The 27,640-nt window shown below is 39.7% G+C and overlaps 1 protein-coding gene and 1 long non-coding RNA gene across 4 annotated transcripts in view; one reads left to right on the forward strand and one right to left on the reverse strand.

The window, feature by feature from the left end:
• Positions 1-27,640, forward strand: part of MAGI3 (membrane associated guanylate kinase, WW and PDZ domain containing 3) — a 310,874-nt gene that overhangs the window by 267,018 nt on the left and 16,216 nt on the right. Inside the window, exons 17-22 of one of the 3 annotated variants that reach the window (XM_009001917.4) lie at positions 5,025-5,127; positions 5,893-6,019; positions 6,580-6,723; positions 14,507-14,645; positions 15,523-15,613; positions 16,191-19,212. In XM_009001917.4, coding sequence (XP_009000165.1) covers positions 5,025-5,127; positions 5,893-6,019; positions 6,580-6,723; positions 14,507-14,645; positions 15,523-15,572 — 563 coding nt within the window. In that variant the 3' untranslated portion in view covers positions 15,573-15,613; positions 16,191-19,212. Of the gene's footprint in view, positions 1-5,024; positions 5,128-5,892; positions 6,020-6,579; positions 6,724-14,506; positions 14,646-15,522; positions 15,614-16,190; positions 19,213-27,640 lie in introns of those variants that run through there. The other 2 variants (XM_002751252.6, XM_017975031.4) reach the window with 2 other exon arrangements.
• LOC144577075 (uncharacterized) lies at positions 14,836-27,344 on the reverse strand. The gene is made up of 2 exons (XR_013520345.1): positions 27,207-27,344; positions 14,836-17,312 (listed from the first exon to the last, which is right to left on the reverse strand). It is a non-coding gene; the product is annotated as an uncharacterized LOC144577075 (long non-coding RNA).

Raw genomic sequence — 27,640 nt, forward strand, 5'->3', positions numbered from 1 at the left:
ATTAATGGAACTGAAGAATACAATACAGGAACTCCGAGAAGTATGCACAGGTTTAAACACTTGAATTGTTCAAGCAGAAGAAGGGATAACAGAGGTCAAAGTCCAACTTAATGAAATAAAACGTGAAGAAAAGATTAGAGAAAAAAGGATAAAAAGGAACGAGCAAAGTCTCCAAGAAATGTGGGACTATGTGAAAAGACCAAATTTACATTTGATAGGTGTACCTGAATGCAACGGAGAGAATGAATCCAAGCTGGAAAATACCCTTCAGGATATTATTCAGGAAAATTTTCCTAAACTAGCAAAGCAGGTCAACATTCAACCCCAGGTAATACAGAGAACACCACAAAGATATTCCTCAAGAAGAGCAACCCCAAGGCACATAATCGTTAGATTCACCAGGGTTGAAACGAAGGAGAGGATACTAAGGGCAGCCAGAGAGAAAGGTCGGATAACCCACAAAGGCAAGCCTATCAGACTTACAGCAGATCTCTCGGCAGAAACTCTACAGGCCAGAAGAGAGTGGGGGCCAATATTCAACATCCTCAAAGAACAGAACCTTCAGCCCAGAATTTCATATCCAGCCAAACTAAGCTTCACAACTGAAGGAAAAATAAAATCTTTTATGAACAAGCAAGAACTCAGAGATTTTATTACCACCAGGCCTGCTTTACAAGAGCTTCTGAAAGAAGCATTAAACACAGAAAGAAACAACCAGTATTAGCCTTTCTAAAAATACACCAAAAAGTAAAGAGCACCAACATAAAGAATTTACACCAACGAATGGATAAAACAGCCAGTCAACATCAAATGGCAGTAACCCTAAATTTAAATTGACTAAATTCCCAATCAAAAGACACAGCCAAAACCCAACGGCATGTTACATCCAGACCTGTTTCACATGCAAGGATACACAAAGACTCAAAACAAAGGGATGGAGAAAGATTTACCAACCAAATGGAGAGCAAAAATAAATAATAAATAAATAAAAAGCAGGAGTTGCAATTCTTGTATCGGATAAAATAGATTTTAAAGCAACAAAGATATAGTGGTAAAAGGATCAATGCAACAACAAGAGCTAACGATCCTAACACCCAGATAGGAGACTTAGATTCAATGAGACAGAAAATTAATAAGGATATCAAGGACTCGAACTCAGATCCGGAACAAGTAAACTTAATAAATATTTATAGAGCTCTCCACTTCAAATACACAAAATATACATTGTTGTCAATACCACATCACACCTACCCATTAGTTTAAATGAAACATTGATTGGCCATTATTAATACCCAATTTTTTTCAAAATAAAGCAATATTTCCATTTACTCTCCCTCTTTCTCTTCCTCTTTCTTCCTCTCCTTTACTTATTTTTTTTTTTCTTTCCTTCTCTCAAAAAAAAAGAAATCAACTTGTAAACCTCTAGATCCAGGTCGGCAATGTCTCTTTCATTGCTTGATTTCCTTTCTTCCCTTCCCTCCCTCCCTCCCTGCCCGCTTCCTCCCTTCCTTCCTTCCTTCATCCCTTCCTTCCTCCCTACCGTCCTTCTTCCCTTCCTTCCTGCCTTCCTCCCCCCCCCCCAAAAAAAAAAAAAAAAAAAAAGAATTTTCAAGGCTAGGCACTGTGGCTCACACCTGTAATCCCAGCACTTTGGGAGGCCAAGGCAGGTGGATCACCTGAGGTCAGGAGTTTGAGACCAACCTGACTAACATGCAGAAACCCCATCTCTACTAAAAATACAAAATTAGCCAGGCACAGTGGCACATGCCTGTAATCCCAGCTACTCAGGAGGCTGAGGCAAGAGAATCACTTGAACCTGGGAGGTGAAGGTTGCGGTGAGCCAAGATCGTGCCTTTGCACTCCAGCCTGGGCTATAAGAATGAAGCTCCATCAAAAAAAAAAAAAAAGAGAGAATTTTCAAATAAAATTCAGAGAGAAGATAGGCCTGTTAGACATTATGGAATAAATATTTGACTTTGTGAAGTAAAATAGCTTATAACACAAAGAAAAATGGAGACACCATGTAGTGTGTAGCACTGGTTGAAGGACTAAAAATGAAAAGGATACCAGTGATAGGAAGTTTTACTTAAACTTGATGAAGACAACAAAAAAACATGTAACTTTAAAAGCAAGCACCAATTTGTGGTACATTCTGCCTGGAACCGAAAACTCTTATCTAGAATGGAAGGTAGAGGATGACTTGGAATTGGTCAGAGTATTTCTATTGTCCTGCTCTGATGTTATGCGCACATTATTATAGCTAAGGTAGTAAAGCCAATAAATTATTGACCACATACAAAGGTGCAAGTATCTCCCTGTCATCTTGTTGGTAGATAGAATTTTCCCTATCAGTTTCTATCCCCTTCATAGTAACCATGAATTTACAGCGACAGAAGAGGATCCAACACTAGGCACTAAGGTTTGGAGACAGGTAACTTGAAATTGACATCCCCTGGAAGCACATGTGGAAGAACTTCTGGAAATGTCTAGTGAGTACAGGAATATTGAGATAACTGAGGTGTTTCTTGCAATCAAGGCATTCAGAATCTAGCAGGAGAGTCAGGTGTTCTGCCAGCTTGTGACACAATGTGGGAAATACTGTGAGAACATTGTGATCACAGTGTGCTTAAGACGCCAGGTAGGATTTCACAGAGGAGGTGACATTTTGAACATGAGGTGAAATGGAAAGGCAGGAGTGCCTGGGTAACAAGGTTGGATAGTAGCTTATGAGCAAGAAAACACACCATAGGTTTTTTTGTTTTGTTTTGAGACAGAGTCTTGCTCTGTCGCCCAGGCTGGAGTGCAGTGGTACAATCTCGGCTCACTACAACCTCTGCCTCCTGAATTCAAACAATTCTTCTGCCTCAGCCTTCCAAGAAGCTGGGACTACAGGTGTATGCCACCATACCCAGCTAATTTTTGTATTTTTAGTAGAGACAGGGTTTCACCATGTTGGCTAGGCTGGTCTTGAACTCCCACCTCAGGTGATCTGCCCGCCTCGGCCTCCCAAAGCACTGGGATTACAGGCATGAGCCACTGCACCCAGCCTACCATAGGTTTTGTTTGTTTGTTTTTTCTTCTTTTTTTTCTTTTCATTTTATTTTTCTCAGTTATGGCATATACCTTTGCAAATAAGGACCACCATAGGTTTTTATCCAAGGCAGTGGCATGTTTCAACCTGTGTGTTAAAACTGTAGTCTTTGGTGGCAAAAAGAGCAGTTAGGAGGTCAGTGTAAGCAACTTGTTAAAGTTACTCAGGAAAAATAAACTTCATGATAGCAATATAAAAGGGCAACCAATTTCCAGGTCTCAAAAAAAAAAAAGGTTCATAGCCCACTCAAAGCCCACTCCACCCCCACCCTCCCTTCCTGGAATACTTGACTTTAAAGAGGAAACTCAACCCTCTGGACAGGGTCTGCTCCCGAGCTTGGTTCTGCATCTCCAGGTCTGGTACACGTTATTAAATCCATGTTCACACCTAAGCCAGCAGCCAGAGAGCACAGAACTCCTCAGGGGCCACTTGGCTTGGCCGTAGACCACTTCTGTCCTCCTGCCACTTTCTACTCTCTTGTCTGTGTTTTTAGAGTATTCTTTACCTTCTAGACACAAGAAGTTTTTCCATAAAAATAAGCGATTTATCTGTGTTTTTAGTCTCACAAAACTTTGGAAAGTAACAACTTAATCCAAGCCATAAAATAGTGATGCATGTATTATAGTAAAGCCCGGAGTTTTAGCTTTCTCAATGGAAACTGCTTCCTAGTACTCATATCTCTTGTCTTTAACATGAGATTTTTGCTATTGCATTCTAAGATTCAGGTTTTATCAGCTTCCACATGTTTTTCTAACTTAAAATATCCTCTACACTTAACATTTTTATAAAGCAAGGTAAAGATTTCAGAATATATGCTTAAGGAAAAATGCAACCCCAAATAAGAGCTGTTATTTTGATGATGATCATGATGATAGTTAAAATAAAAACTGTTTTATTGTGACTATTATATGCCAGGCACTATTCTAAGCATGTACATTTATAAGCTCCTTTGATACTATAACCCAGTGAGGTAACTGTATTTCCCCTTTTTAGACAAGATGATTCAAAGCACGGAGAACATAACAGATTTGCTGAAGAACACGTAGCTAGTAAATGATGCAATCAGGCTTAAACTGTCCATCATGCTCAGAGTTCATGATCTTAATCATTAAGCTGTGCTCCGTCTCTCTGATACTTCAAATACCCTGTACTTTTATATTTAAACATAATAAAATGTTCAGAAGTTTCAACTTTAAAAATATGAGTCTGCCAGCCTTAGGCATCTCATTTCTAATTGTCGCCTTCTTGCCATCTAGTTCTAGGTGCAGACAGTCACCATGCTTAGCTATGAAAGCTGCCTTCAGGGAACAGCTGGGGGTCCTGACCTGTTGGGAATGATACAGAAACAAATGTAATGTTTTTCACCTATGTTTGTGTTCTGAGAAAATAGAAGCAGTATGATATTTATAAACATTTGTTAGCCCTCAGGATGATTCTATAAGTTTGTCTTTGGCTCTTGGTGTCAGGCAAAATAACTGCTCCTGTATTAAAGATGCAGGTTCAGAGGTGTGAGTGTGGCTTGCAGACTGGCCTCCATGTTCCAGCATTCCTGACACCTGGCTTCGCTGTCTAGAATGGGTTACCAGTTATTAGGTGTGTGCTGCAGAAACCCATAGAATATTCCTGGAGCTCTGTCTTCTCTATAAATATTATGTTCGTTTCTGCATTTTATGTTGTATGGATGGCTAAAACAAAGGTGAAATGGGGACGTAATCTGATTCCTGTTCTCTTGAGACATAAAGAGTAATCAAAAGCCACAGGGGAAAAGATGCTAATGTGCCAGTTCCAGACAGCTGACAATAGTGCTGTTCATGCTAAAGCCACTGAAGTAAGGACAGCAACAGCCATCTGTTACCATCTCACTTTCACAGATCCACTCGGCCTTCACAGTTTCCGGACAAATTCTTATTTCTGTTGTTTTCTCACTTGACAGAGCATCACGGTCCACCATCAGGAACAAACTCAGCCAGGCAAAGCCCAGCTCTGCAGCACAGGCCCATGGGACAGTCACAGGCCAACCACATACCTGGGGACAGGTGGGGCTATTCTCAGGTGTTTTTTCTTATTCTCTCCTTATTGCTCAACTCTTTATAATCCCATTCCCCATCATCCACGCCCCCCCATACAGTAATGCAGATGCCAGCTGTTGAGGTCAAAATTAATACTCTCGCCTGTTCCTCAGATACTTCCGCATTGCCTCCACCCATTCAGTGCCGTCATCCCTCTCCCAGCCTCCGTCCCAGGCACAGCATAATTATCCAATCATGCCTGACATGCGAGGACTAGAAAGAAACGATGGCATCTGGCTCTGCTTCTCTTGCTGTTCAGTAGTTTTCACAGGGAATTGCAGACCCATATGGATTGCTATGTTATCAGACCACCTGAGCAGAGCAGGATTTTGTGTGTATTTGTGTCCTCCTTCATTGAAAATATTAGCCATGAAACAAAAACTAGATTTCCAAAAGTCCAGCATTGGTGCTGCAGGAGAGCCATTTTTCACTGTGACAAGGTCAGCTTATCTGCCCTCTGGTGTAGTTATTTGATTACAGTTTTCTTTGATATAAACTGCTCTGAGATGTCCTTAAAAAAACTGGGGATGTTGACAGACTACACGCTATGTTGGCGTTAGTGACGGGGTTTCTCCTAGTACCTCTCTGATTTTAGATATAGTCTGTCTTCATAGTGGTTTGTCAGAGGGAAAATGGCAAAGTTGAGCTTTTAAAAGAAAAGAAATTAATCTGCCTTTAGACTGTTTTTCATTTTCTCAGTTCAGAGAGTGACTTGATTTCTCTGTCTTGTAGAAGTGCCCTAGAAGGTGAAATTGGAAAAGATGTCTCCACTTCCTACAGACATTCCTGGTCAGACCACAAGCACCTTGCACAGCCTGACACCGCAGTAATCTCAGTTGTAGGCACTCGGCACAATCAGGTAAACAAACATCCCCCAGATGTGGAGTGATACTTTGAGTTGCCGTATCACTGGCATTGTTGAATTTTTATTGCAAATCAATTCAGATAAATTTGTTTCCAAAACTAATAATTCTCGAAGACCAGCATTCTGCTGGCAGCCATGAGAGAATGTCAGGAGTTAAAGTTTCCCCTAGGGCAGGAGAACTTTGAACTCTTGGTGTTAAGTACTTAGAAGTAAATAATATTTTAAATAATCAAATTAGGGGTTTTTGTTTGTTATTTGTTTTTCAGAAAAATTAGTCAAACTCTACTTAAAGGATGCACTTTCCAAAATTCTGTTCTCTGATTGTTCCATTGCACATTGACCAACTAGAGAAGACATGTAACCTTCAGATTAATTTACACTGCATTTATAAAAATTCAGTAGCCCTTCCACCAAAATTTACATTCCTTCTTTACAATATAGAAATGCACATTGAGAGTATAAATCATTTCTCCCAGCTATAGAAGTAATCTTTCTTCAAAATGTAAATAGACAATCCATGAAAACTTGCTTTTCTTATACTTCTTTTTCTCTAGAGCCTTGGTTGTTACCCAGTAGAGCTGGAGAGAGGCTCCCGGGGCTTTGGATTCAGCCTCCGAGGAGGGAAGGAGTACAACATGGGGCTCTTCATCCTTCGTCTTGCTGAAGATGGTCCTGCCATCAAAGATGGCAGAATTCATGTGAGTTGGCTTCTCTCTGTAACCTTAGGTTCCAGCTCTAGACTGGAAACTTCAAAAGATATTAATAATTGATATGAAGGGAATGCAGAAACCTCTTAAATCTAAAAAGCAGGATTTGTCTTCACTAAAACTTAAAAAAGGCAAATGCTTGTCAGTTTGCTTTTCTAACATCCTGATGACTTCATTTCTTCTCTTTAGTGTGCTAGACCATATTGCAGTTATGCTACTTTTGGCTTCTTGACCTTGGTCAATAAGAAAATTCATTTCTTATTCACATAGTCAACATCTGAGGGTAAACAAATTAATAAATAAAATATACTTTTCATCTTAGTAAGAATCTTGAGAAAGCAAGTATCAACTAGAATCTTTAACTGTTTTCAGGAAACAGTAGGCCAAGGATTTTTTTTCTCCATCTTAGCTACCCGGAGCTTAACTAGAGGCTGAAAATCTTGGCTCTCAACATTTATTATTGTTTCAAGGACTAGAATTCACATCAGTAGTATTCCATCATAGATATTCTCAACTCATTCAATTAGAAAGGCAAATGATCCTGGTAATTATTAGACGGTATATTCTAGTAATTATTAGAAAAGGTGCTTCTCGGTGATTGCAGTTTTGAATTTTTCATTTCACTCCCATTACTTATTTCATAAAACACATACTGAGTGTTTGCATTTCCCAAAGCCTTATGTCTGCTACTGAATGAGTTGGAAGAGTGATCCAAAATAAGATATTATCCCTCCTCAGAATGGCCAGACACATGCACAAGTCCAAAGGGGTGAAGAGAAAAGATTTCACAGAATAGGTGGCGTTGATAGGTACATAGGATTTCAGTAGGGAGAAATTGAGGAGAGAAAACATCCAGGCTGAATAAATGAGCAATGGGGCAAAACGAAGAAAGTATAAGTTATGTACAGGGAACTTCAAATGGTTGAATTTACATAGATTTTATTTAGAAAATATATAGAGGAACAGAGGAAATGAGAATATAAAAGCAGATGGGTCACAGGCATAAAGGTCCTAGACAGTGGGAAGCCACGGGAGGCTTTTCAGCCAGGAATTTCCCCTCAGAGCAATCTGCTGATAAAAATCTGTTAGTGGTGTGCAGGATGAAGGGAATCGAGGTAGCTGTAATTTATGCATGAAGTGGTCATGGTGGGAGTATAGCTTGAATGGTAACACTTTGAATGGAAGATAAAAGATGCCTATCAATTCAACTGTCAGTGAAGAAAGGACCAGACTAGATGACCAACGAGTATCCTTGAATGAGGGATGAAGGAAAAGGAAGAGTAAAGGATGACTCAGAAACCTTGCCCCATCTGTACTATAAAACCATTAGGGAGACCAAGGGGAGAAAGGATATGGCAAAGACTGATGATGTAGTAAGGTTGAGTCATGTTGAGGTGAAGGGAACAGCTGGTAGAGCAGGTGTAAATGTTTAGCAGGCAGTTACTACTGGTGGTAGAAGCCCAGATTGCCACATGACTGAGAAGTGACGATGGAAATCTTGGTGGTAGATAGGATCTCCAAAAAAGAATATTTACAGAGTAGTGAGCCAAGGGCAGAACTGAGCAAGGCATGTAATTAGTGGACTAGAGAAGATAAAGAAAAAGGGAAGGCGGAGCGCGCAGAGCCACAGAGCCAAAGCTGCAGAGTGTTTGACAAAGAGCAACTGATGGCCAAATGCTGTTACTATAGCTCATCAAAAACTGCTGGATCTACTTTCTATACAGTTTCATACAGTGACGAGGACATGGGTTTGGAAATCAGACAGGACAAGAATTGAACCCGTTCTGCCACCTTCTAGCTGTGTACCCCTATGTAACTTCTCTGAACCTGAGTTTGCTCATCTGTATCATTTTATTTTACATAGTTAAAGTAAAATACATAGTTAAAGTCTTAATAAGAGCATCTTGAGACACTGTTTACAGAGGATGGCATATTTATTCCTGGTTTTCTTGGTCCTTTCCCCTCCCTTCCTCTCTTCTCTCTCTCTCTATCTCCTCTCTGTCTCTCTCTCTCACACACACACACACACAACTTATCAGTTAGTTTACATCTATGTGTTTAACTCCTTTGTATATATTGTCATAAAATCCAATTAAATGATAAATTAGGATATGTTTTAAATGTTGGTTCCAAATATAATCTTCAGATCCACTAATCTCAATAAACAAAAGGCCAAACAGGCCTTAAAGCAGACAAATTCTACTTCTAAACATGTCATTCTTAGCCAGGAGTGGTGGCACATGCTTGTAATCCCAGCTACTTAGGAGGCTGAGGTAGGAGGTCACTTGAGCCTAGGAGTTCAAGACCAATCTGAGCAATACAGCAAAACGTCCTCAATTAAAAAACAACATAACATGCCTTATGAATGAGCAGAAACTTTAGAATTTAATGATGAAATCAGCTTTTATTTCAAGATTAAACTCTAAAAACAAAAGCAAATAAGCAATTAACTGTTAGGCCCCAGTATGTTCTAACCTGGAAGAAAATGTCAGCTTTTCAGAGAAGTCACTTTTGGGGCTATTAAATTATCAAAATCTTGACGTGATAAAGCTCGTGAGGACTTTGTATATAACTAGTGCTCAATAAAATGTTATTGATGTCCAAATGATAAGAGTTTATCTCCAACTGACACTCTCACCATGGAGCCACCTGAATGCCTCTCCTCTTCTCCCTTTATTAAGTTGACAGCTGTACTTTGTGTCCTATATTTTTATTCCATATCTCCAGCATATAGTGCCTTGAATGTTCATATCAGGTGCTCCATAGACACCTGTAGAAAGAGTAAAATGGATGGATAATAATTCTAGATACTGAGAGAATTATTTTTTAATTTTTATTTATTTATTTATTTTTGAGATGGAGTCTCGCTCTGTCACCCAGGCTGGAGTGCAATGGCACAATCTCGGCTCACCACAACCTCCGCCTCCTGGATTCAAGCGATTCTCCTGCCTCAGCCTCCCGAGTAGCTGGGATTATAGGCGCATGGCACGATACCCAGCTAATTTTTGTATTTTTCGTAGAGATGGGGTTTCATTATGTTGGTCAGGCTGGTCTCCTGATCCACCTGCCTCGGCCTCCCAAAGTGCTGGGATTACAGACAGGAGCCACCGTGCCCAGCCTGCTTTTTTAATATCTAAGATTAGTTCTCAGCACTTACTATTGGGTGAACAGGACTGGGGATATATGAAGTAATTAGCAAAAAACTTAGTAGTGTCATTAAGAAAACAAGAAAATGTTAACTTGTAACAGATGGAAGGGTATTGAGAGTCATTGAGAAGTTCTTCCTTTCAATCTGGTTAAAATTTAGAGAGGAGGGATGAAAAAAAGTGTTCTGGGATGAGAGTGAGAAATAGCAGAATGGAAACGATTCATATCCGGAAATAGTGTCAAACTTAAATATTTAACATAGATCAGAATCAGATTTAGAAAATATTAAGAGTTTACTGTCTTTGAGGCACGTGCATTTCCCATACAACATGTGTTTTTACTTATATTAATTACTCTGAGGTAGGTGACATTATCCTCACTTACAGATTTAAAACTGAGGCTCAAGGAGACTTAGTCACTTGCAGAGATCACTCAGCCTGTGAAGGCCACAGTGTGACCCAGGCGTGACCCTGGTCCATTGTCCTCGAAGCTCGGTCCATGTGCTTTCTGCTTTGTCAGGTCTTGGCTTGTGTCCAGTTTGGATGGGTTTCGTTGAGAGGCAGATAGTTTCTTAACAGGTTGTAAGATAATGTAAGCCATGTGGCAGAAATATTATTTTGTAATTTTAATACATTCGTAGTGGATGTTGTTTTTAAAACGATGAGACTGCCTAAAAAGATAATGATTTGTTTTAAAAAAAGGAACATTCTTTTTCTCTGTTCTTCCTACTTCTTTTCTTTTGGTTCTACTTCATTTTTTTCCCTTTCATTTGTCTTCTCTGTCCCCATATTATATATTATTATTATTACTATTATTACTTTGAGAGGGAGTCTTGCTCTATTGCCCAGGCTGGAGTACAATGGCATGATCTTGGCTCACTGCAACCTCTGCCGCCCAAGTAGCTAGGATTACAGGTGCCCACCACCACACCCAGCTAATTTTTGTATTTTAGTAGAGATGGGTTTCACTACGTGGGTCAAGCTCATCTCGAACTCCTGACCTCAAATGATCCACCCACCTCGGCCTCCCAAAGTGCTGGGATTACAGACATGAGCCACCATGCCTGGCCTAATTATTTTTCAGTAATATAAAACTGAACTTGAATCTTTGTTCTGTTTATCAAAAGATGTTTTCTCCCATTTATTTTTTATGACATTTTTAAAGTGACTTAAATTTTTAAAAGGATGTTTACTGGGTGAATTTTTTTTATCTGTAGTTTCATGTAGGTCTCTGCAGAACTTCTCCCACTTTGAGGGCCTAACCGTAAATCTTAAAGCAATGGCTCCCTGCCTTTCCCCCAAATTCAGTTTTAAGTTAAACAGAAATGACACCTGGTGGCAAGTCTGTTCAATTACAAGTTTTGTTTGCAGTTTATTACAGTAAAATTAAAAGTATTACAGTTTTGGAGAGCTTAAGCTAAAGAATGTGATTGAAATAAACTATAACCTCAAACATGTCTTACAAGATAAACCCAAAGCAGGGTCCAAATATTGTCCACTTTTTCATTGATCAGCAGGCTTATATCTAGTGCTTATTCCCCACATCGCCTCAGGGAAGTGACTCTTCTTCCATCACTTATCAAGGGAAATCTAAGTATTGGCTTTTGTTTCACTTACCTATTCTGGATAATAAGGGATTTTTTAATTATTCTCCATCCTTTGTCTTACTTTGGTTGGTTTTGTTAAGGTGTTTTCATTTTACATATTAAACACATCAATCTTGTTTCTGATATCCTCCATTTCTTCAAGAGTAAGCCTCCCATGTTTAAAAGCATTTCATAGATGACTTGAATATTTTTGCATTGTGCAGAATGAAATTCAGTCTACAGTTAAATCTTCTTAATGATACACTTTAAAATAGCTTGAAAACTAGTATTTGTACTTTCTGTATGATCATGTTTTATCCTAAGTCCTTCCAGAACCCCAGAAAGTACGTACTAATATTATCCTCATTTAACAGATGAGAAAAATGAGACCACAACACTAGAAAAAGGTAGAGCACAGGGTGTGAGCCACGGCCTCCTGACCGCTTGTGCCACGCTGTGTGTGTAGAAAGAGCTGGTCCACTCACAGGATGTGAACCGCGGCCTCCTGACCGCTTGTGCCACGCTGTGTGTGTAGAAAGAGCTGGTCCACTCACAGGGTGTGAACCGCGGCCTCCTGACCGCTTGTGCCACGCTGTGTGTGTAGAAAGAGCTGGTCCACTCACAGGGTGTGAACCGCGGCCTCCTGACCACTTGTGCCACGCTGTGTGTGTAGAAAGAGCTGGTCCACGGACCTCTGTTAAATATTGAGTCCTTCTGTTTTGTTACTTCTGGATTGGTTTATGATTTTTATTCTTTAGTTACCTCACAGCTAGCGTCAACTCAAAGGAACTTCTGGATGGTTTTAGTAAGCTCTTACAAGTATTTGAATATTTGCTTTTTGGAATTTCAGTAATATGCCACTGTTTGATGTTTCTGTTTTGAAGTCAGTATCCTTCATTTACATGTCATCTTGAGATAGATTTTTTTCAACTTTTATTATAAGTTGAGGGGGCACATATACAGGTTTATTACACAGGTATATTGCGTGATGCTGAGGCTTGGGAGGATGAATGAGTTCATCTTCCATCTCCCCAGTAGTGGGCATAGCACCCAATAGGCAGTCTAGCCCTTGAGCCTCTCCTTCCCTCCCCCATCTTGTATTCCCCAGTGTCTGTTGTTCCCATCTTTGTGTCCCTGTGTAGTCAGTGTTTAGCTCCCACTTATAAGTCAGAAATGTGGTATTTGGTTTTGTTCCTGCATTAGTTTGCTTAGGATAATGGCCTCCAGCTCCAATCATGTTGATGCAAAGGGGACATGATTTTGCTCTTTTTATGGCTGCATAATATTCTATGGTGTATATGTATCTTTTTTTTTTTTTTTTTGAGACAGAGTCTCACTCTCTTGCCCTTGTGATCTGCCCTCCTCCCAAAATGCTGGGATTCCAGGCATAAGCCATCAAGCCCAGCCACATTTTCTTTATCCAATCCAGAGTTCATGAACACATATTTACTTGAAATAGATTTAAAATCAGTACCATCATTATCTTTAATTAAGTCCACTGCAAGGTTATACTTGACTTTTCCATATTTCCCTTTTTCTTTTAAAATAATTCAGAAAGTCCAGGCGTGGTGGCTCAAGCCTGTAATCCCAGCACTTTAGGAGGCCAAGACGGGTAGATCATCAGGTCAGGAGTTCAAGACCAGCCTAGCCAACATGGTGGAACCCCATCTCTACTAAAAATACAAAAATTAGCCAGGTGTGGTGGTGTGCACCTGTCATCCCAGCTACTCTGGCGGATGAGGCAGGAGAATTGCTTGAACCCTGGAGGCAGAGGTTGCAGTGAGTCAAGATGGTGCCACTGCACCCCAGCCTGGGTGACAAGAGCAAGACTCCATCTCAAAAAAATATATAAATAATAGACATTTCTAGTACATCACAATAGTACTGAGGTATATCTTACTCTGACCCATAGTGTTATGTTTATTTTTCTGAGAAATTATTTTACACTAACGTCACTAACTTTATGCCAGTTACTGGTTTTAAATAAATGTTCATATTAATCTATTCTCCAAGCTTTAAGAAATTTAATCTTAATCTTATTCGAATGCCTCATGTATGTACAGGACATGGTGGCAGCTCAAAGGAATACACAGTTTTCCCTGGAGGCCAGGAAGGGCTTCAAAGATAAAGAGCCCTCTGCCTAGTTCTCAGGAAAGTACCATCCACATTTAGACATAGCTCTGTAGTATCATTTGGATTGTTTGTGAAATATCTAATGTGTACCCAGTGCTCTCACGCAAGAGTTGATGAAAGGTCCGATGGCAGCAACAGGAAGAGACAGTGTCCAAGTTTACTCACTCATAAAAACCCCACATAGGAAGTGCCAGGTTTACTTATAAAAATCCTACACAGGAAAGATTCATATGGCTAGTAAAGATCTCGGCATCTTCAAATCAAGAATCAAATTTTATAATTTGATTAACATTCTAAATTTGATTTCTATAAATTTATAAATTTTTGATTTATATAAATTTAGAAAATTATAAATTTGATTCTAGAATTTCATTCTTGATTTCTTTTTTGAGATGGAGTCTCACTCAGTTGCTCAGGCTGGAGTGTAGTGGCATGACCTCAGCTCACTACAACTTCTGCCTTCTAAGTTCAAGCAATTCTCCTGCCTCAGCCTCCCAAGTAGCTGGGACTACAGGCATGCACTACCATGCCCAGCTAATTTTTGTATTTTAGTAGAGATGAGGTTTCACCATGTTGGCCAGGGTGGTCTCAATCTCTTGACTTTGTGATCCACCTGCCTCAGCCTCCCAAAGTGCTGGGATCACAGGCGTGAGCCACTGCGCCTGGCCTGATTCTTGATTTGAAGATACCCCGATCTTAGTTACTAGCCACGTAAAACTTTCCTGTGTAGGATTTTTTTAGTAAAACTGGACACTGTCTCTTCCTGTTGCTGCCATCTGTCCTCTCATCAACTCTTGCATGGCAGCACTGGGTACACATTAGATATTTTACAAATGAAAGAATCACTTAGCAAGTTTGATTTATGAAGGATGCACAGTTTCATGTTGTTCCTGTAAATGTTCTGTCTAGGTTGGTGACCAGATTGTTGAAATCAATGGGGAACCTACACAAGGAATCACACATACTCGAGCTATTGAGCTCATCCAGGCTGGTGGAAATAAAGTTCTTCTTCTGTTGAGGCCGGGTACTGGCCTGATACCTGACCATGGTAAGTAAAGTAGCCCACTGGTAGCTGAAAAGTTGTATTTTAGGGAGGGGGCAGAAGAAAAAGGAATATCTATTTGGAGAAGATGGATGTTTTACTGGTTAATTCAGAGATGAACACTAGAACCATCAAAAGCTAGTTACATAGCAGTTATAAATAGTATTAGAAAACAAGTAACTTTGTCAAGCAGAAATTTTGTTGGAATGGAATATATTTTAAATTTAATCAGAAAAAAATATATAGTAGTTTTTGTAGAGAAATGTGCCTGTAAAAAAAGAATCAAGTGTATTAGAGGCAAACGATTTACATGTCATTAAAAAAACATTTTAAATCTCTTCAAAACATCCCAGATTTTCCCTTACTTCGCTAATTACACATTACCAACAAATATTTTTATTTCTGTAAAGCAAGATAGGTTTATACTGTAATGAGTAAGTAGCCTGAAAACTTTAGGCTTTTCTGGTGACTCGGCAAAAACAAGTTGCTCTCACCCTACTTGCAGACAGGGAGCTGGACCTGAGACCTTGTCTTTCCTGTATTAACGTTAAACTTCCTGGGTTTCCACTGCATGTTTTGAAATACCATGGTATTTGAAAGTCACTATTGTTTGAGTGCACTACTCTAGAAATAAAGGCAGTACCACACCCACGCAGTACCTGCGTCATCTGCCTCCCCACCCCAGCCCTACCCCGCCCCATCCCACCGCTTTTGAGGGATGAGTGTAGACATAATCTCCTGCCGTACCCTTCCAGCTTATGATTCTCTGGCTGTATTATCTTCCACCATCTGCTTGTAAATCATATGTTCCCAGTGACATCTTTGCTAACTGCACTGATTTTTTTTTTCACATAGTCCTAGGCTTTTTCTCTTCCCTCTTCAGGTTTGGCTCCTTCCGGTCTGTGCTCCTACGTGAAACCCGAGCAACATTAAGGCTTTCAGGGCTTTTCTTGGTCTTTCCTTAAAAAGACTTGGTAAATTTGCATGTCTTGTAAATCACTTCCTTCTTTTGTTTTCTTTTAAATTAAAAATGATGCTATTAAGTACATCTGTTTCTATCTTCTGCACTTTTCAGTCTCCTTTTGACATTAAATTTGACAGCTTAATGCAAGAGAACTATTTACAAATGCCCATGAGCCTCATTCTGGTTACCAGAGTTTGGTTTCCTTTATTAAGTGATTTTGCCATATCCTAAACTATATCCATTAATAATAATTAGTGAGCTTCTTGGACCAGGTAATTTGGTTCAACTTTGTAACTTGTAAGTTCTGACTGGGCTTTACTAATAGAGAATTTACAGATCATACATTATCTCACTAATTATATATAATTGTAAAAAATATCTATATAAATAACCTATCCTTCATGTATGAACAGATGTCTAAATACATCTGCCTTTATAGAAATATGTTATAAACATATACAGGCTGTATAAAATACTCATAAGCTTTTTAAGCAGTCAGTACAATTCAGATGGCTGTCAGAGTTCAAAATGTATTGTGCCTATTTCTAATTCTAAAATTTAATGTTCCATTCAAATCACTTTTTTAGGTGATTGGGAAATTAATAATCCTTTATCTTCAAATGTGATTTATGATGAACAGTCACCATTACCCCCATCTTCACACTCTGCTTCCATATTTGAAGAGTCTCACATGCCAGTAACTGAAGAATCTTTAATGAGAGTTCAGATATGTGAAAAGGCAGAAGAATTAAAGGACATTGTGCCTGAAAAGAAAAGCACTTTACATGAAAATCAGCCCGAGGTAAAGCATCAGTCTCTTCTCCAGAAAAATGTGAGTAAGAGGGATCCACCCAGCAGTCATGGGCACAGTAACAAGAAAAATCTATTAGAAGTAGAAAATGGTGTTACCAGAAGAGGTAGATCAGTTAGTCCCAAAAAGCCAGCCAATCAGCATTCAGAGGAACATTTGGATAAGATTCCTAGTCCTCTAAAAAATGACCTCAAAAGAAGACCCAGAGATCGATCCCTCAGCCCCAGCAAGGGGGAAAATAAAAGTTGTCAGGTCAGCACCAGGGCAAGGTCTGGACAAGATCAGTGCAGAAAAAGCAGAGGTCGGTCTGCCAGCCCGAAGAAGCAGCAAAAAATTGAAGGAAGCAAAGATCCAGCAAATGCTAAGGCCAAATTATTAGAGGGTAAGAGTCGAAGAATAGCAGGCCGTGCAGGCGATAATGCTGAGGAGATCCCAGATGGGAAGGAAAAGTCAGGCGTCATCAGGAAAGATGCAAAGCAGAATCAGCTGGAAAAAAGTAGAACAAGGTCTCCAGAGAAAAAAAGCAAAAGAATGGTTGAGAAGTCTCTTCAATCCAGAAAGACTAGTAACACTACAAGTAAAGTAGTATCTGAAAATGAAAAAGGAAAGAAAGTAACCACAGGAGAAACAAGTTCTAGTAATGATAAAATAGGAGAAAATGTCCAGATAGCAGAAAAGAGGCTGAAGCAAGAACCTGCAGAGAAGATAGTTTCAAACAGAATAGAAGATCACAAAGGGAGAGAACTAGAGGCAGCTGACAGAAGCAAAGAGACTGGAAGATTCAAACCTGAAAGTAGTTCTCCAGTTAAGAAAACACCGATAACTCCGGGGCCCTGGAAGGTGCCGAGTGGAAATAAAGTCGCAGGCACTACTGGTGTGGCTGAGAAACGGCAGTAACCTTTAGTATAAAACAAAGAAACACAAGTTGTAATCTTTTCTTACAGCAGCATTTTTCCAGAAAAAAAAAAAAAAAAAAGCCTTTTTCTTTTCAGATATTCTGAAACAGATAAGTACATGTTAATGTGAGCATCAAGTTACCTAGGCTGCATGAAGGGCCTTAGGATTGCTAAGAACCAACTGTCCCCCTGGCTGGCTGTCCTGCCTTGCACTCAGGAAGGAGCTGCATCCACATGCTCATCTGATCCGCCCTGCTCAGGCTGCCCAGCTCGTCTTAATGAGTGTCTGAACAAATGTTGATATTAACAGTGTGGTCACAACTCACTTTGTATTTGTGCCAAGTTATCTACTGTATCATGTCTGTTTTTATCCTCGTTCAGCTATTTCCACAGTAAAGAACAAGTTAGGTTTGGCTTGGAAGTTGATGTCCTCAATAGCATGTTGCATGTTTACAGAGAGAAATATTTGAGTCCTTGCAGAGGAAGAGACTGTCAACTCACCATTAAAGATGGCACTTGTCTCTTCCAACAGCTACTGATGATGTCCCAGTTTAAAAATAAACCCCCCAAACATCACTAACTTCACAGGAAAAAAAATGTAGTCCAATACTGATGCTTTCTTATGGCTTTATTTTAATTTGGCTGGATAAGTTGTTTCAAGTAAGTGTTAAAGATAGTACTTACAACTGAATGTTTGAAATGAGAAAGTACTTAAAGCAATAGAGTCCATCTCCTGCTGTGTTATCCAACATTGATGTACAGTTACGGCATCTCAGGTCACCCTTTTTATTTGTTATTTCATTATGAAACCATAAAGAAGCATGTGGAAAATAGTGTTTATTGCTCTTTGAAGAAAAACCACCAACTATTTCTGGATATTTTGGCTTTACCTACTACTAAAGTCATTAGTCTTTAATACATAATGCATATTTGAAAAGGAAACATATACATCATGTGAGGGACTTAACCACGAAACCAGTTTCACAGTCCAGGTACCAACTCTTCTGGTAGCAGGTGTACAAGCTTGGGTGTTTAGAGCAACCTATGTAAGGTATTACCCAGCAAGTAAGGACAAAAGTGTAGACAGTACTTACTGGATCTTATTTAACTTTTAGCTACATTAACTTTCTTACTTAAAAACAAGAAAGGGAGACTAAACATCTGCTTAGCTTGTACACATTTTCAGAATTCTTTTAAAAAGTCTAGTTAAACGTGTTTCTTAGAAGTTGGAGACTGTTAACTTCCGTAAAATAGATCAGGTTTTTCAGTTCCCTGAAGCAGCATTCAGTAGCATCTATAAATAAAGGCACCTTCTGAAAATAAAAAACTCTCTTATGGAGTGTGTGAACACACTTGTTCTGTCACCCTGGGTTCATCTTGTTGTGAAGCACATTATGTCCAGGTCCTTCCCTCTGGGAGTCTGACTGTGAAACTCTTTAACCCAACAACTGTATTAGCCCCTGTAGATAAGACATGCTTCCCAGAGTGAGATTTTTGAAATCCCTTTTCATCCAGAACTGTATTTACACACCTATTGTAACTATTCAAATAAAGCAAAATTATTAGGAGGCTTGATAAATACTAAGAATTTAGTACCACAGAAATTATTTATTTTCCCTATAGTCCACAGATAGTGATAACAAATCCTATTTTTGTTAACGGTGACATAACTTTGATGTCCTATGTTGTCCTATGTGGCTCTTCCTTTCTAAGTAACCTCTGTACTGACTATATACTGACTTAGCAATGTGGCCTTGGAATGCTGAGCAAAATATGGATGTACTGGTTGTAAATGTTTATATATTGTACAGTACCTTTATATATACACTTGAGGTTCTGATTAGAGAAAGATCTGTAAATTGCTCGTTATTTTTTATATAGATATTAAAAAAAAAAAGCAGTTCATGGCCTGCATTTCTTTTTTACCATCAGATTGGTTTAATGTTGCTTTCTGATAGTGGAGCTAGATCCATCACAGACTGAGCCCTCAAATAGATTTTCTCTCTCCAAGTTACAAACATTCAGAGTCCTAAAAATCAGGAAGACGTTTATAGCTATACTTGTATTTACACATAGAGTTTGAAATTGTTTAGAGTTGAATATCATTATACCCATTTTTCATCTTTCATTGTAAAGAAAATAGCTTTGGATAGATAATTTGCTACTAAAAAAAATCCTTTCTTAACACTATTGGGGAGAGAAAAAAGTTTCTTACTGGAAATTCAGCTACTAGACATTTATAATGGATATAGTAACATAAGCCCAGTTACCACAAGGTCACAAAATTCCATTTCATTAGACTAACAATTCACATTATTTTTAAAGGTCATTTAGTTTTATACTTCTTAGAATGAAGTGTTTTTATTTAACTCTATATGAAAAATACCTAAAACCTACTTCAAGATCACGGTTAATTTAATACTCTTTTAATGTGAAAAATAAATTCCTACCAGATCCCTTGAGATCAGGAGTTCAAGACCAGCCTGGCCAACATGGTGAAACCCCATATCAACTAAAAATACAAAAATTAGCCAGGCGTGGCAGCGCCTGTAATCCCAGCTACTCAGGAGGCTGAGGCAGAAGAATCGCTTGAACCCAGGAGTTGGAGGTTGGAAGGAGCTGAGATCACGTCACTGTACTCCAGCCTGGGTGACAGAGCGAGACTCTATCTCAAAAAAAAAAAAGTTACCCAAACTTCTGGTTCCCAGACCCCACAGTGAAAAGCTGCTTTTGTCATAGCAGAGGCTGCAGAAACTGACAGTAAAATTGTTTTGTTGTTGTTTTAGTGAAAGTATTTTCTTACTGGTCACAACAGGGAGAAAAGCTCTGAAATACTATCCCATTGTCTCACTAGTGAGAACAGAAGCCTAAGATCCTATGATACTGTCTTCTAGTTACATCAGTCTTGGACCAGGCAGCTTCTGAGCAGGGTCAACTCTTACTTCAGAAGTCTTGGACCCAGAAAGGCATTTGGCTTTTTATTCTACATGAGAATACTTTGTTATTTCCCCTTTTAATAGCAAGATTTAAAAGAGAAATAAATGTATTCATGTAGAACTAAAACCAAATGCTTTTAAACATATAAAGAATTTTGTTTAATTAATGTCCACCATTCAAAGAGTAAGGATTTAATGAGGCAAGGAGTATTCAGATTAAACTGTGTAACAGTTTCACAAAGACTTCCAAGAAGCTGTATTTAAGTTGAAGCTTAGTCCATAGTGGCTTAGAACATTGGTATAAATAAACTTGTTATAAAATGTGACGTTTCAATCTGGTATGACGAATACACCAGAGCAACTTTTTACATCATCATGGCATACTCCGATGCCTAAAAACTATCTGTGCTTTTGAAACAGTAACAATTTATTCAGGTGGCTCTTCTCTGGTTCTATTAGAGTTTATCAGGAATATGACTTGTTTAAAAGCAGATCATTAATTATTACATAAAATCTATAATATTTGCTTTTAGCTACCTGAATTAATTTAAAATATCAACTAAGTTGGATATATTTTCAATACTGCTAGGCAAGTAGCCTTAAGAAATATAAAGCCAGGCATCGTAGTGTACACCTATAGTACAAACTACTCAGGAGGCTGGGCTAGGAGGATCACTTGAGCCCAGGAGTTTGAGTCCAGCCTGGGTGACAGAGTGAGACCCTGTCTCAAAAATAAATACAGCTTTTTAAAAATGTTTCCTTGAGATGGGGTCTCACTCTGCCACCCAGGTTGGAGTACAGTGGCACAAGCTTGGCTCACTGCAACCTCTGCCTCCTGGGTTCAAGCAATTCTCCCACCTCAGCCTCCCCAGTAGCTAGGACTACAGGTGCACACCACCATATCTGGCTAATTTTTGTACTTCTTGGTAGAGATGGGGTTTCACCATGTTGGCCAGGCTGGTCTCAATCCCTTGACCTCAGATGATGCGCCCTCCTCAGCTTCCCAAACAGCTGGGATTACAGGCATGAGCCACTGCACCTGGCCAAAAAAAATTACGTAGTATAAGAAGGGAATGTGAAGGCTTATAAAGAGCTAGAATTCTATTTAACAGAAAACTCTGAATCTTTCTAATGTATACATTAAAATAGGAAACATAGCCAAGAGCTGTAAGTTAGCCTAAGCCTATATTTTGACAAAGAATCCTGTGGGTATTTGTTTTGCAATATTGCATTCAAGTCAAGCCTAACTATTAGCAAATACACGAATCAAGAGACATATTTTGTCCTAAATAAAAGACAACCATTTGTTAATTTGAGTAATACCTTATTATACCTTACAGGCTCAGAATATGCTGCAGGAAAGGCATAGAATTACTGCACATTTGTGAAACTCACACTTCACTGTTCAAAATGGCCCCCAATAACTGCAATGAGCAAAGGATTACTAACCTAGCCAGTACATGAATAGATTAGGTTTAATGAATTAACTTCTTGATATTCCCAAGCAACACACTGTATCTGGGAGTGAGACTCATGTAGCCTATTATGAGTGTGTAGATCTAAAAGTTTTCAAAAATAAACTTCAAAAGGAATCCAAGATGGCCAATCAGGAACAACTCAGGATTGCAACTCCCAGTGAAAGCACGGAGGGTGAGTTGATGCCGCATTTCCAGATGGATTTTTATTGCCCGCAGACCAGGAAATTCCTGGATGGAGGAGCCCCACGGGTCACCAGCGCAGCTGGTTTGGCTGGCCCGGCTATTCTGGCTGGCGGCTGTTTTGCTGGCACCCTGGCACAGCAGTTCTCCATAAAAAATACACAGGTCTGGGTGCCATTTTAGCTGGAGACTGGAGCTCGAGGAAGGCAGAGTCACCCATTCATCTCATTAAAAAGGGGGACTGAAATGGGGCCAGGCCAGGACATTCCCAGGCAAAAAAGTGCCATGAATCTCAGCGCAGCTGTTTCAGCCAGTGCAGTGGGTCGCTGCACGGGAAATCACACAGATCCCGGCGCCTTTTCAATAGGCAACTGGAACACCTGGGAGACAGTCAACCATTCAACTAAAAAAAAAAGTATCTGAGGCAGGGAGCCAGGTGATCATGCTTGGCTGGTCCCACCCCCACAAAAAACAACAATCAGAAATGCTCTGGATTGAGAGTTTCACATCAAGGACAGCTGAACCCGGGACATTCCAGCCCAGTGGGGAAGGGGCGTCCACCACTACCGAGGCACTCCACCAGTACAGAGATAGTTTGCCATTGCTGAGGCAGCGTGCCATTACAGAGAGAGTCTGCCATTGCCAAGGCAGGTCTAACTACACCCGTATAAACAGGACTGCAGGGAGGTTCACATGGCAGCTGGGCGGAGCCCACAGCAGCTCAGCAAAGCCTCTGCAGGCAGTCAGTGACTAGGCTGCCTCCTCGCTGGGCAGGGCAGCCTTGAAATAAAGGGAGTAGCACAACAGAAACTCACAAATAAAGCCCTAACTCCCCGGGACAGAGCACCTGGGGAAAAAAAGGGGTTATGAGTTCCGCTGGTGCAGACTTAAATGTACCTGCCCAGCAGCTCTAAATGAACAACGGAGCTCACAGCTCAGCACTTGAGCTCCTATAAAGGACAGACTGTCTCCTCAAGCAGCTCCTTGACCCCCATATATCCAGAGTCACCTCATAAAGGAGAGCTCAGACTGACATCTGGTGGGTATCCTTCTGGGACAAACATAGCAGAAGAAGAAAGTAGCAGCAACCCTTACTGTTCTGCAGCCACTGCAGGTGATCCCCAGGCAAGCAGAGCCTGGAATGGACTCAGCAGTCCTATAGCAGAGGGGCCAGACTGTTAGAAGGAAAACTAAGAAACAGAAAGAAATAACTTCATCATCAACCAACTGCACATCCACTCAGAGACCCAATCTGAAAGTCAACAACTACAAAGAAGACAGGTGGATAAATCCACAAAGATGGGAAGAAACTAGCGCAAAAAGGATGAAAACACCTGAAACCAGAACATCTCTCCTCCTCCAAGGGATCACAACTCCTCACCAGCAAGGGAACAAGGCTGGATGGAGAATGAGTGTGATGAATTGACAGAATCAGGCTTTAGAAGGTGGGTTATAAGAAACTTCTGTGAGCTAAAAGAACATGTTCTAATTCAATGCAAAGAAACTAAGAACCTTGAAAAAAAGATTTGACGAAATGCTAATGAGAATAAACAACTTAGAGAGGAATATAAGTAAACTGATGGACCTGAAAAACACAATACAAGAACAAGTTTCAACAGCTTAATTGACCAAGCAGAAGAAAGGATATCAGAGGTCGAACAACTCAATGAAATAAAACCAGAAGGCAAGATCAGGAAAAAAAGGGTTAAAAGGAATGAACAAAGTCTCCAAGAAATACGGGACTATGTGAAAAGACCTAAACCATGTTTGCTAGGTGTACCTGAATGTGACAGAGAGAATGAATCCAAACTAGAAAATACTCTTCAGGATATTATCCAGGAAAACTTCCCCAACCTAGCAAGGCAGGCCAATATTCAAGTCCAGGAAATACAGAGACCAACCACAAAGATATTCCTCAAGAAGAGAAACCCCAAGGTACATAATCGTCAGATTCACCAGGGTTGAAATGAAGGAGAAAATGCTAAGGGCAGCCAGAGAGAAAGTTCGGGTTACCCACAAAGGGAAGCCCATCAGACTCACAGCAGATCTCTTGGCAGAAACCCTAAAAGCCAGAAGAGAGTGGGGGCCAATATTCAACATACTTAAAGAAAAGAACTTTCAACCCAGAATTTCATATCCAGCCAAACTAAGCTTCATAGGTGAATAAAAAATAAAATCCTTTGCAAACAAGCAAGTACTCAGAGATTTCATCAACACCAGGCCTGCTTTACAAGAGCTCCTGAAAGAGGCACTAAACATAGAAAGGGACAACCAGCCACTCCAAAAACATACCAAATGGTAAAGAGCATCAACACAATGAAGAAACTGCAGCAACTAACGGGCAAAACAACCAGCTAGCATCAAAATGGCAGTATCAAATTCACACATAACAAAATTAAACTTAAATGTAAATGGACTAAATGCCCAATCAAAAGACACAGACTGGCAAATTGGATAAAAAGCCAAAACCCATCAGTTTGCTGTATCCAGGAAACCCATCTCAACATGCAAGGATACACAAAGGCTCAAAATAAAGGGATGGAGGAAGATTTACCAAGCAAATGGAGAGCAAAAAAAAGCAGGAGTTGCAATTCTTGTCTCTGATAAAATAGACTTTAAACCAACAAAGAGCAAAAGAGACAAAGAAGGACATTACATAATGGTAAAAGGATCAATGCAACAAGAGCTAACTATCCTAAATATATACGCACCCAATACAGGAGCACCCACATACATAAGGCAAGTTCTTGATAACTTACAAAGAGACTTAGACTCCCACACAATAATAGTGGGAGACTTTAACACCCCACTGTCAATATTAGATCAATGAGACAGAAAATTAACAAGGATATCCAGGACTTGAACTCAGACCTGGACCAAGCAAACCTAATACACATTTACATAACTCTCCACCCCAAATCCACAGAATATACATTCTTCTCAGCACCACATTGCACCTACTCTAAAATTGACCACATAATTGGAAGTAAATCACTCCTCACCAAATGCCAAAGAATGGAAATCATAAAAGACAGTCTCTCAGACCACAGGGCAATCAAGTTAGAATTCAGAATTCAGAAACTAACTCAGAACTGCAGAGCTTCATGGAAACTGAACAACTGGCTCTTGAATGTTGACTGGATAAACAATGAAATGAAGGCAGAAATAAAGATGTTCTTCAAAACCAACAAGAACAAAGATACAACATACCAGAATCTCTAGGACACATTTAAAGCTGTCTCTACAGGAAAATATATAGGAATAAATGCCCACATGAGAAGCAAGGAGAGATCTAAAATTGACACCCTATCATCAAAATTGAAAGAGCTAGAGGAGCAAGATCAAAAAAACTCAAAACCTAGCAAAAGACAAGAAATAACTAAGATCAGACCAGAACTGAAGGAGACATAGAGACACAAAAAACCCTTCAAAAAGTCAATAAATCCAGGAGCTGGTTTTTCGAAAAGATCAACAAAATAGACCACTAGCCAGATTAATAAAAAAAGAAAAGAGAGAATAATCAAATAGATGCAATAAAAAAACAATAAAAGGGATATCCCCACAGATTCCACAGAAATACAAACCATCACCAGAGATTATTACAAACAACGCTATGCACATAAACTAGTAAACATGGAAGAAATGGATAAATTCCTGGACACTTGCATCCTCTCAAGCCTAAACCAGGAAGATGTCAAAACCCTGAATAGATCAATAACAAGGTCTGAAGTTGAGGCAGCAATTAAGAGCCTACCAACCAAAAAAAAGCCCAGGTCCAGGTGGGTTCACAGTCGAATCCTACCAGATATACAAAGAGGAGTTGGTACCATTCCTTCTGAAACTATTCCAAACAATCCAAAAAGAGGGAATCTTTCCCAAATAATTTTATGAGACCAACGTCATCCTGATACCAAAACCCGGCAGAGACTGAACAAAAAAAGAAAACTTCAAGCCAATATCCATGATGAACATAGATGCAATGAAAAATCTTCAATAAAATACTGGCAAGCCGATTGCAACAGCACATCAAAAAGCCTATCCATCATGATCAAGTAGGATTCATCCCGAGGATGCAAGGCTGGTTCAACATACGCAAGTCTATAAACATAATTCACCACATAAACAGAACCAAAGACAAAACCCACATGATTATCTCAATTGATGCAGAGAAGGCCTTTGACAAAATTCAACAGCGCTTTATGCTAAAAACCCTCAATAAACTAGGTATTGATGAAACGTATCTCAAAGTAATAAAAGCTATTTATGACAAACCAACAGCCAATATCATACTGAATGGGCAAAAACTGGAAGCATTCCCTTTGAAATCTGGCACTAGACAAGGTTGCCCTCTCTCGCCACTCCTATTCAATATAGTACTGGAAGTTCTAGCCAGAGCAGTCAGGCAAGAAAAAGAAACAAAGGGTATTCAAATAGGAAAGGAGGAAGCCAAACTGTCTCTATTTGCAGATGACATGATTGTATATCTCAGCCCAAATCGTCTCAGCCCAAAATCTCCTGAAACTGATAAGCAACTTCAGCAAAGTCTCAGGATACAAAATCAATGTGCAAAAATCACAAGCATTCCTACACACCAATAACAGACTTAAAGAAAGCCAAATCAAGAAGGAACTGCCATTCACAATTGCAACAAAGAGAATAAAATACCCAGGAATACAACTAACAAGGAACGTAAAGGACCTCTTCAAGGAAAACTATAAACCACTGCTCAACGAAATAAGAGAGAACCCAAACAGATAGAGAAACATTCCATCTTCATGGTTAGGAAGAATCAATATTGTGAAAATGGCCATACTGCCCAAAGTAATTTACAGATTCAATGCTATCCCCATCACGCTACCAATGACCCTCTTCACAGAACTGGAAAAAAACACCTTTAACTTCATATGGAACCAAAAGAGAGGCCACATAGCCAAGTCAATTCTAAGCAAAAAGAACAAAATGGGAGGCATCACACTACTGTACATCAAATTGTACTAGACGGCTACAGTAACCAAAACAGCATGGTACTGGTACCAAAACAGAGATACAGACCAAAGTGTTTAGTTTATATTACACATGGGCCATATCGTACATATTTAGAAAGTCTGTAGATCGGTGGTTCCCAAAATTTTTGGCACCAGAGACTGATTTCATGGAAGGCAATTTTTCCTTGGACCTGGGGACAGGGAGAGGGCTGGAGGGACGGATGGTTTCAGGATGATTCAAGTGCATTACATTTATTGTGCACTTTACTTCTAGATTATTACATTGTAATACATAATGAAATAATTCTAAAACTCACCATAATGTAGAATCAGTGGGAGCCTTGAGCTTATTTTCCTGCAACTAGATGTCCCATCTGAAAGTGACGGGAGACAGTGACAGATCATCAGTTGTTAGATTTTTATAAGGAGCACGCAACCTAGATCCTCACATGCACAGTCCACGATAGGGTTTGCGCCCCTGTAAGAATCCAGTGCTGCCATTGATCTGACAGGAGATGTGGCTCAGGTGGCAGCCGGAGCAATGGGAGCAGTTGTAAATACAGATGAAGTTTCACTCTCCACCCAGCACTTACCTCCTACCGTTCGGCCATGGCAGGGGTGGGGGGTGCGGTGTTTGGGGACCCCAGCTGTATATTATACATCCACAGCAACTTTAAGAGTGATAATTTTTCCCAAGACAACTGCAGATTATAAAATTAAGTCAACAGGTATTTATCTCATCCTTCTATGG

This window comes from Callithrix jacchus, chromosome 7 (genome assembly GCF_049354715.1).
Source record: "Callithrix jacchus isolate 240 chromosome 7, calJac240_pri, whole genome shotgun sequence".
Lineage (NCBI taxonomy): Eukaryota > Metazoa > Chordata > Mammalia > Primates > Cebidae > Callithrix > Callithrix jacchus.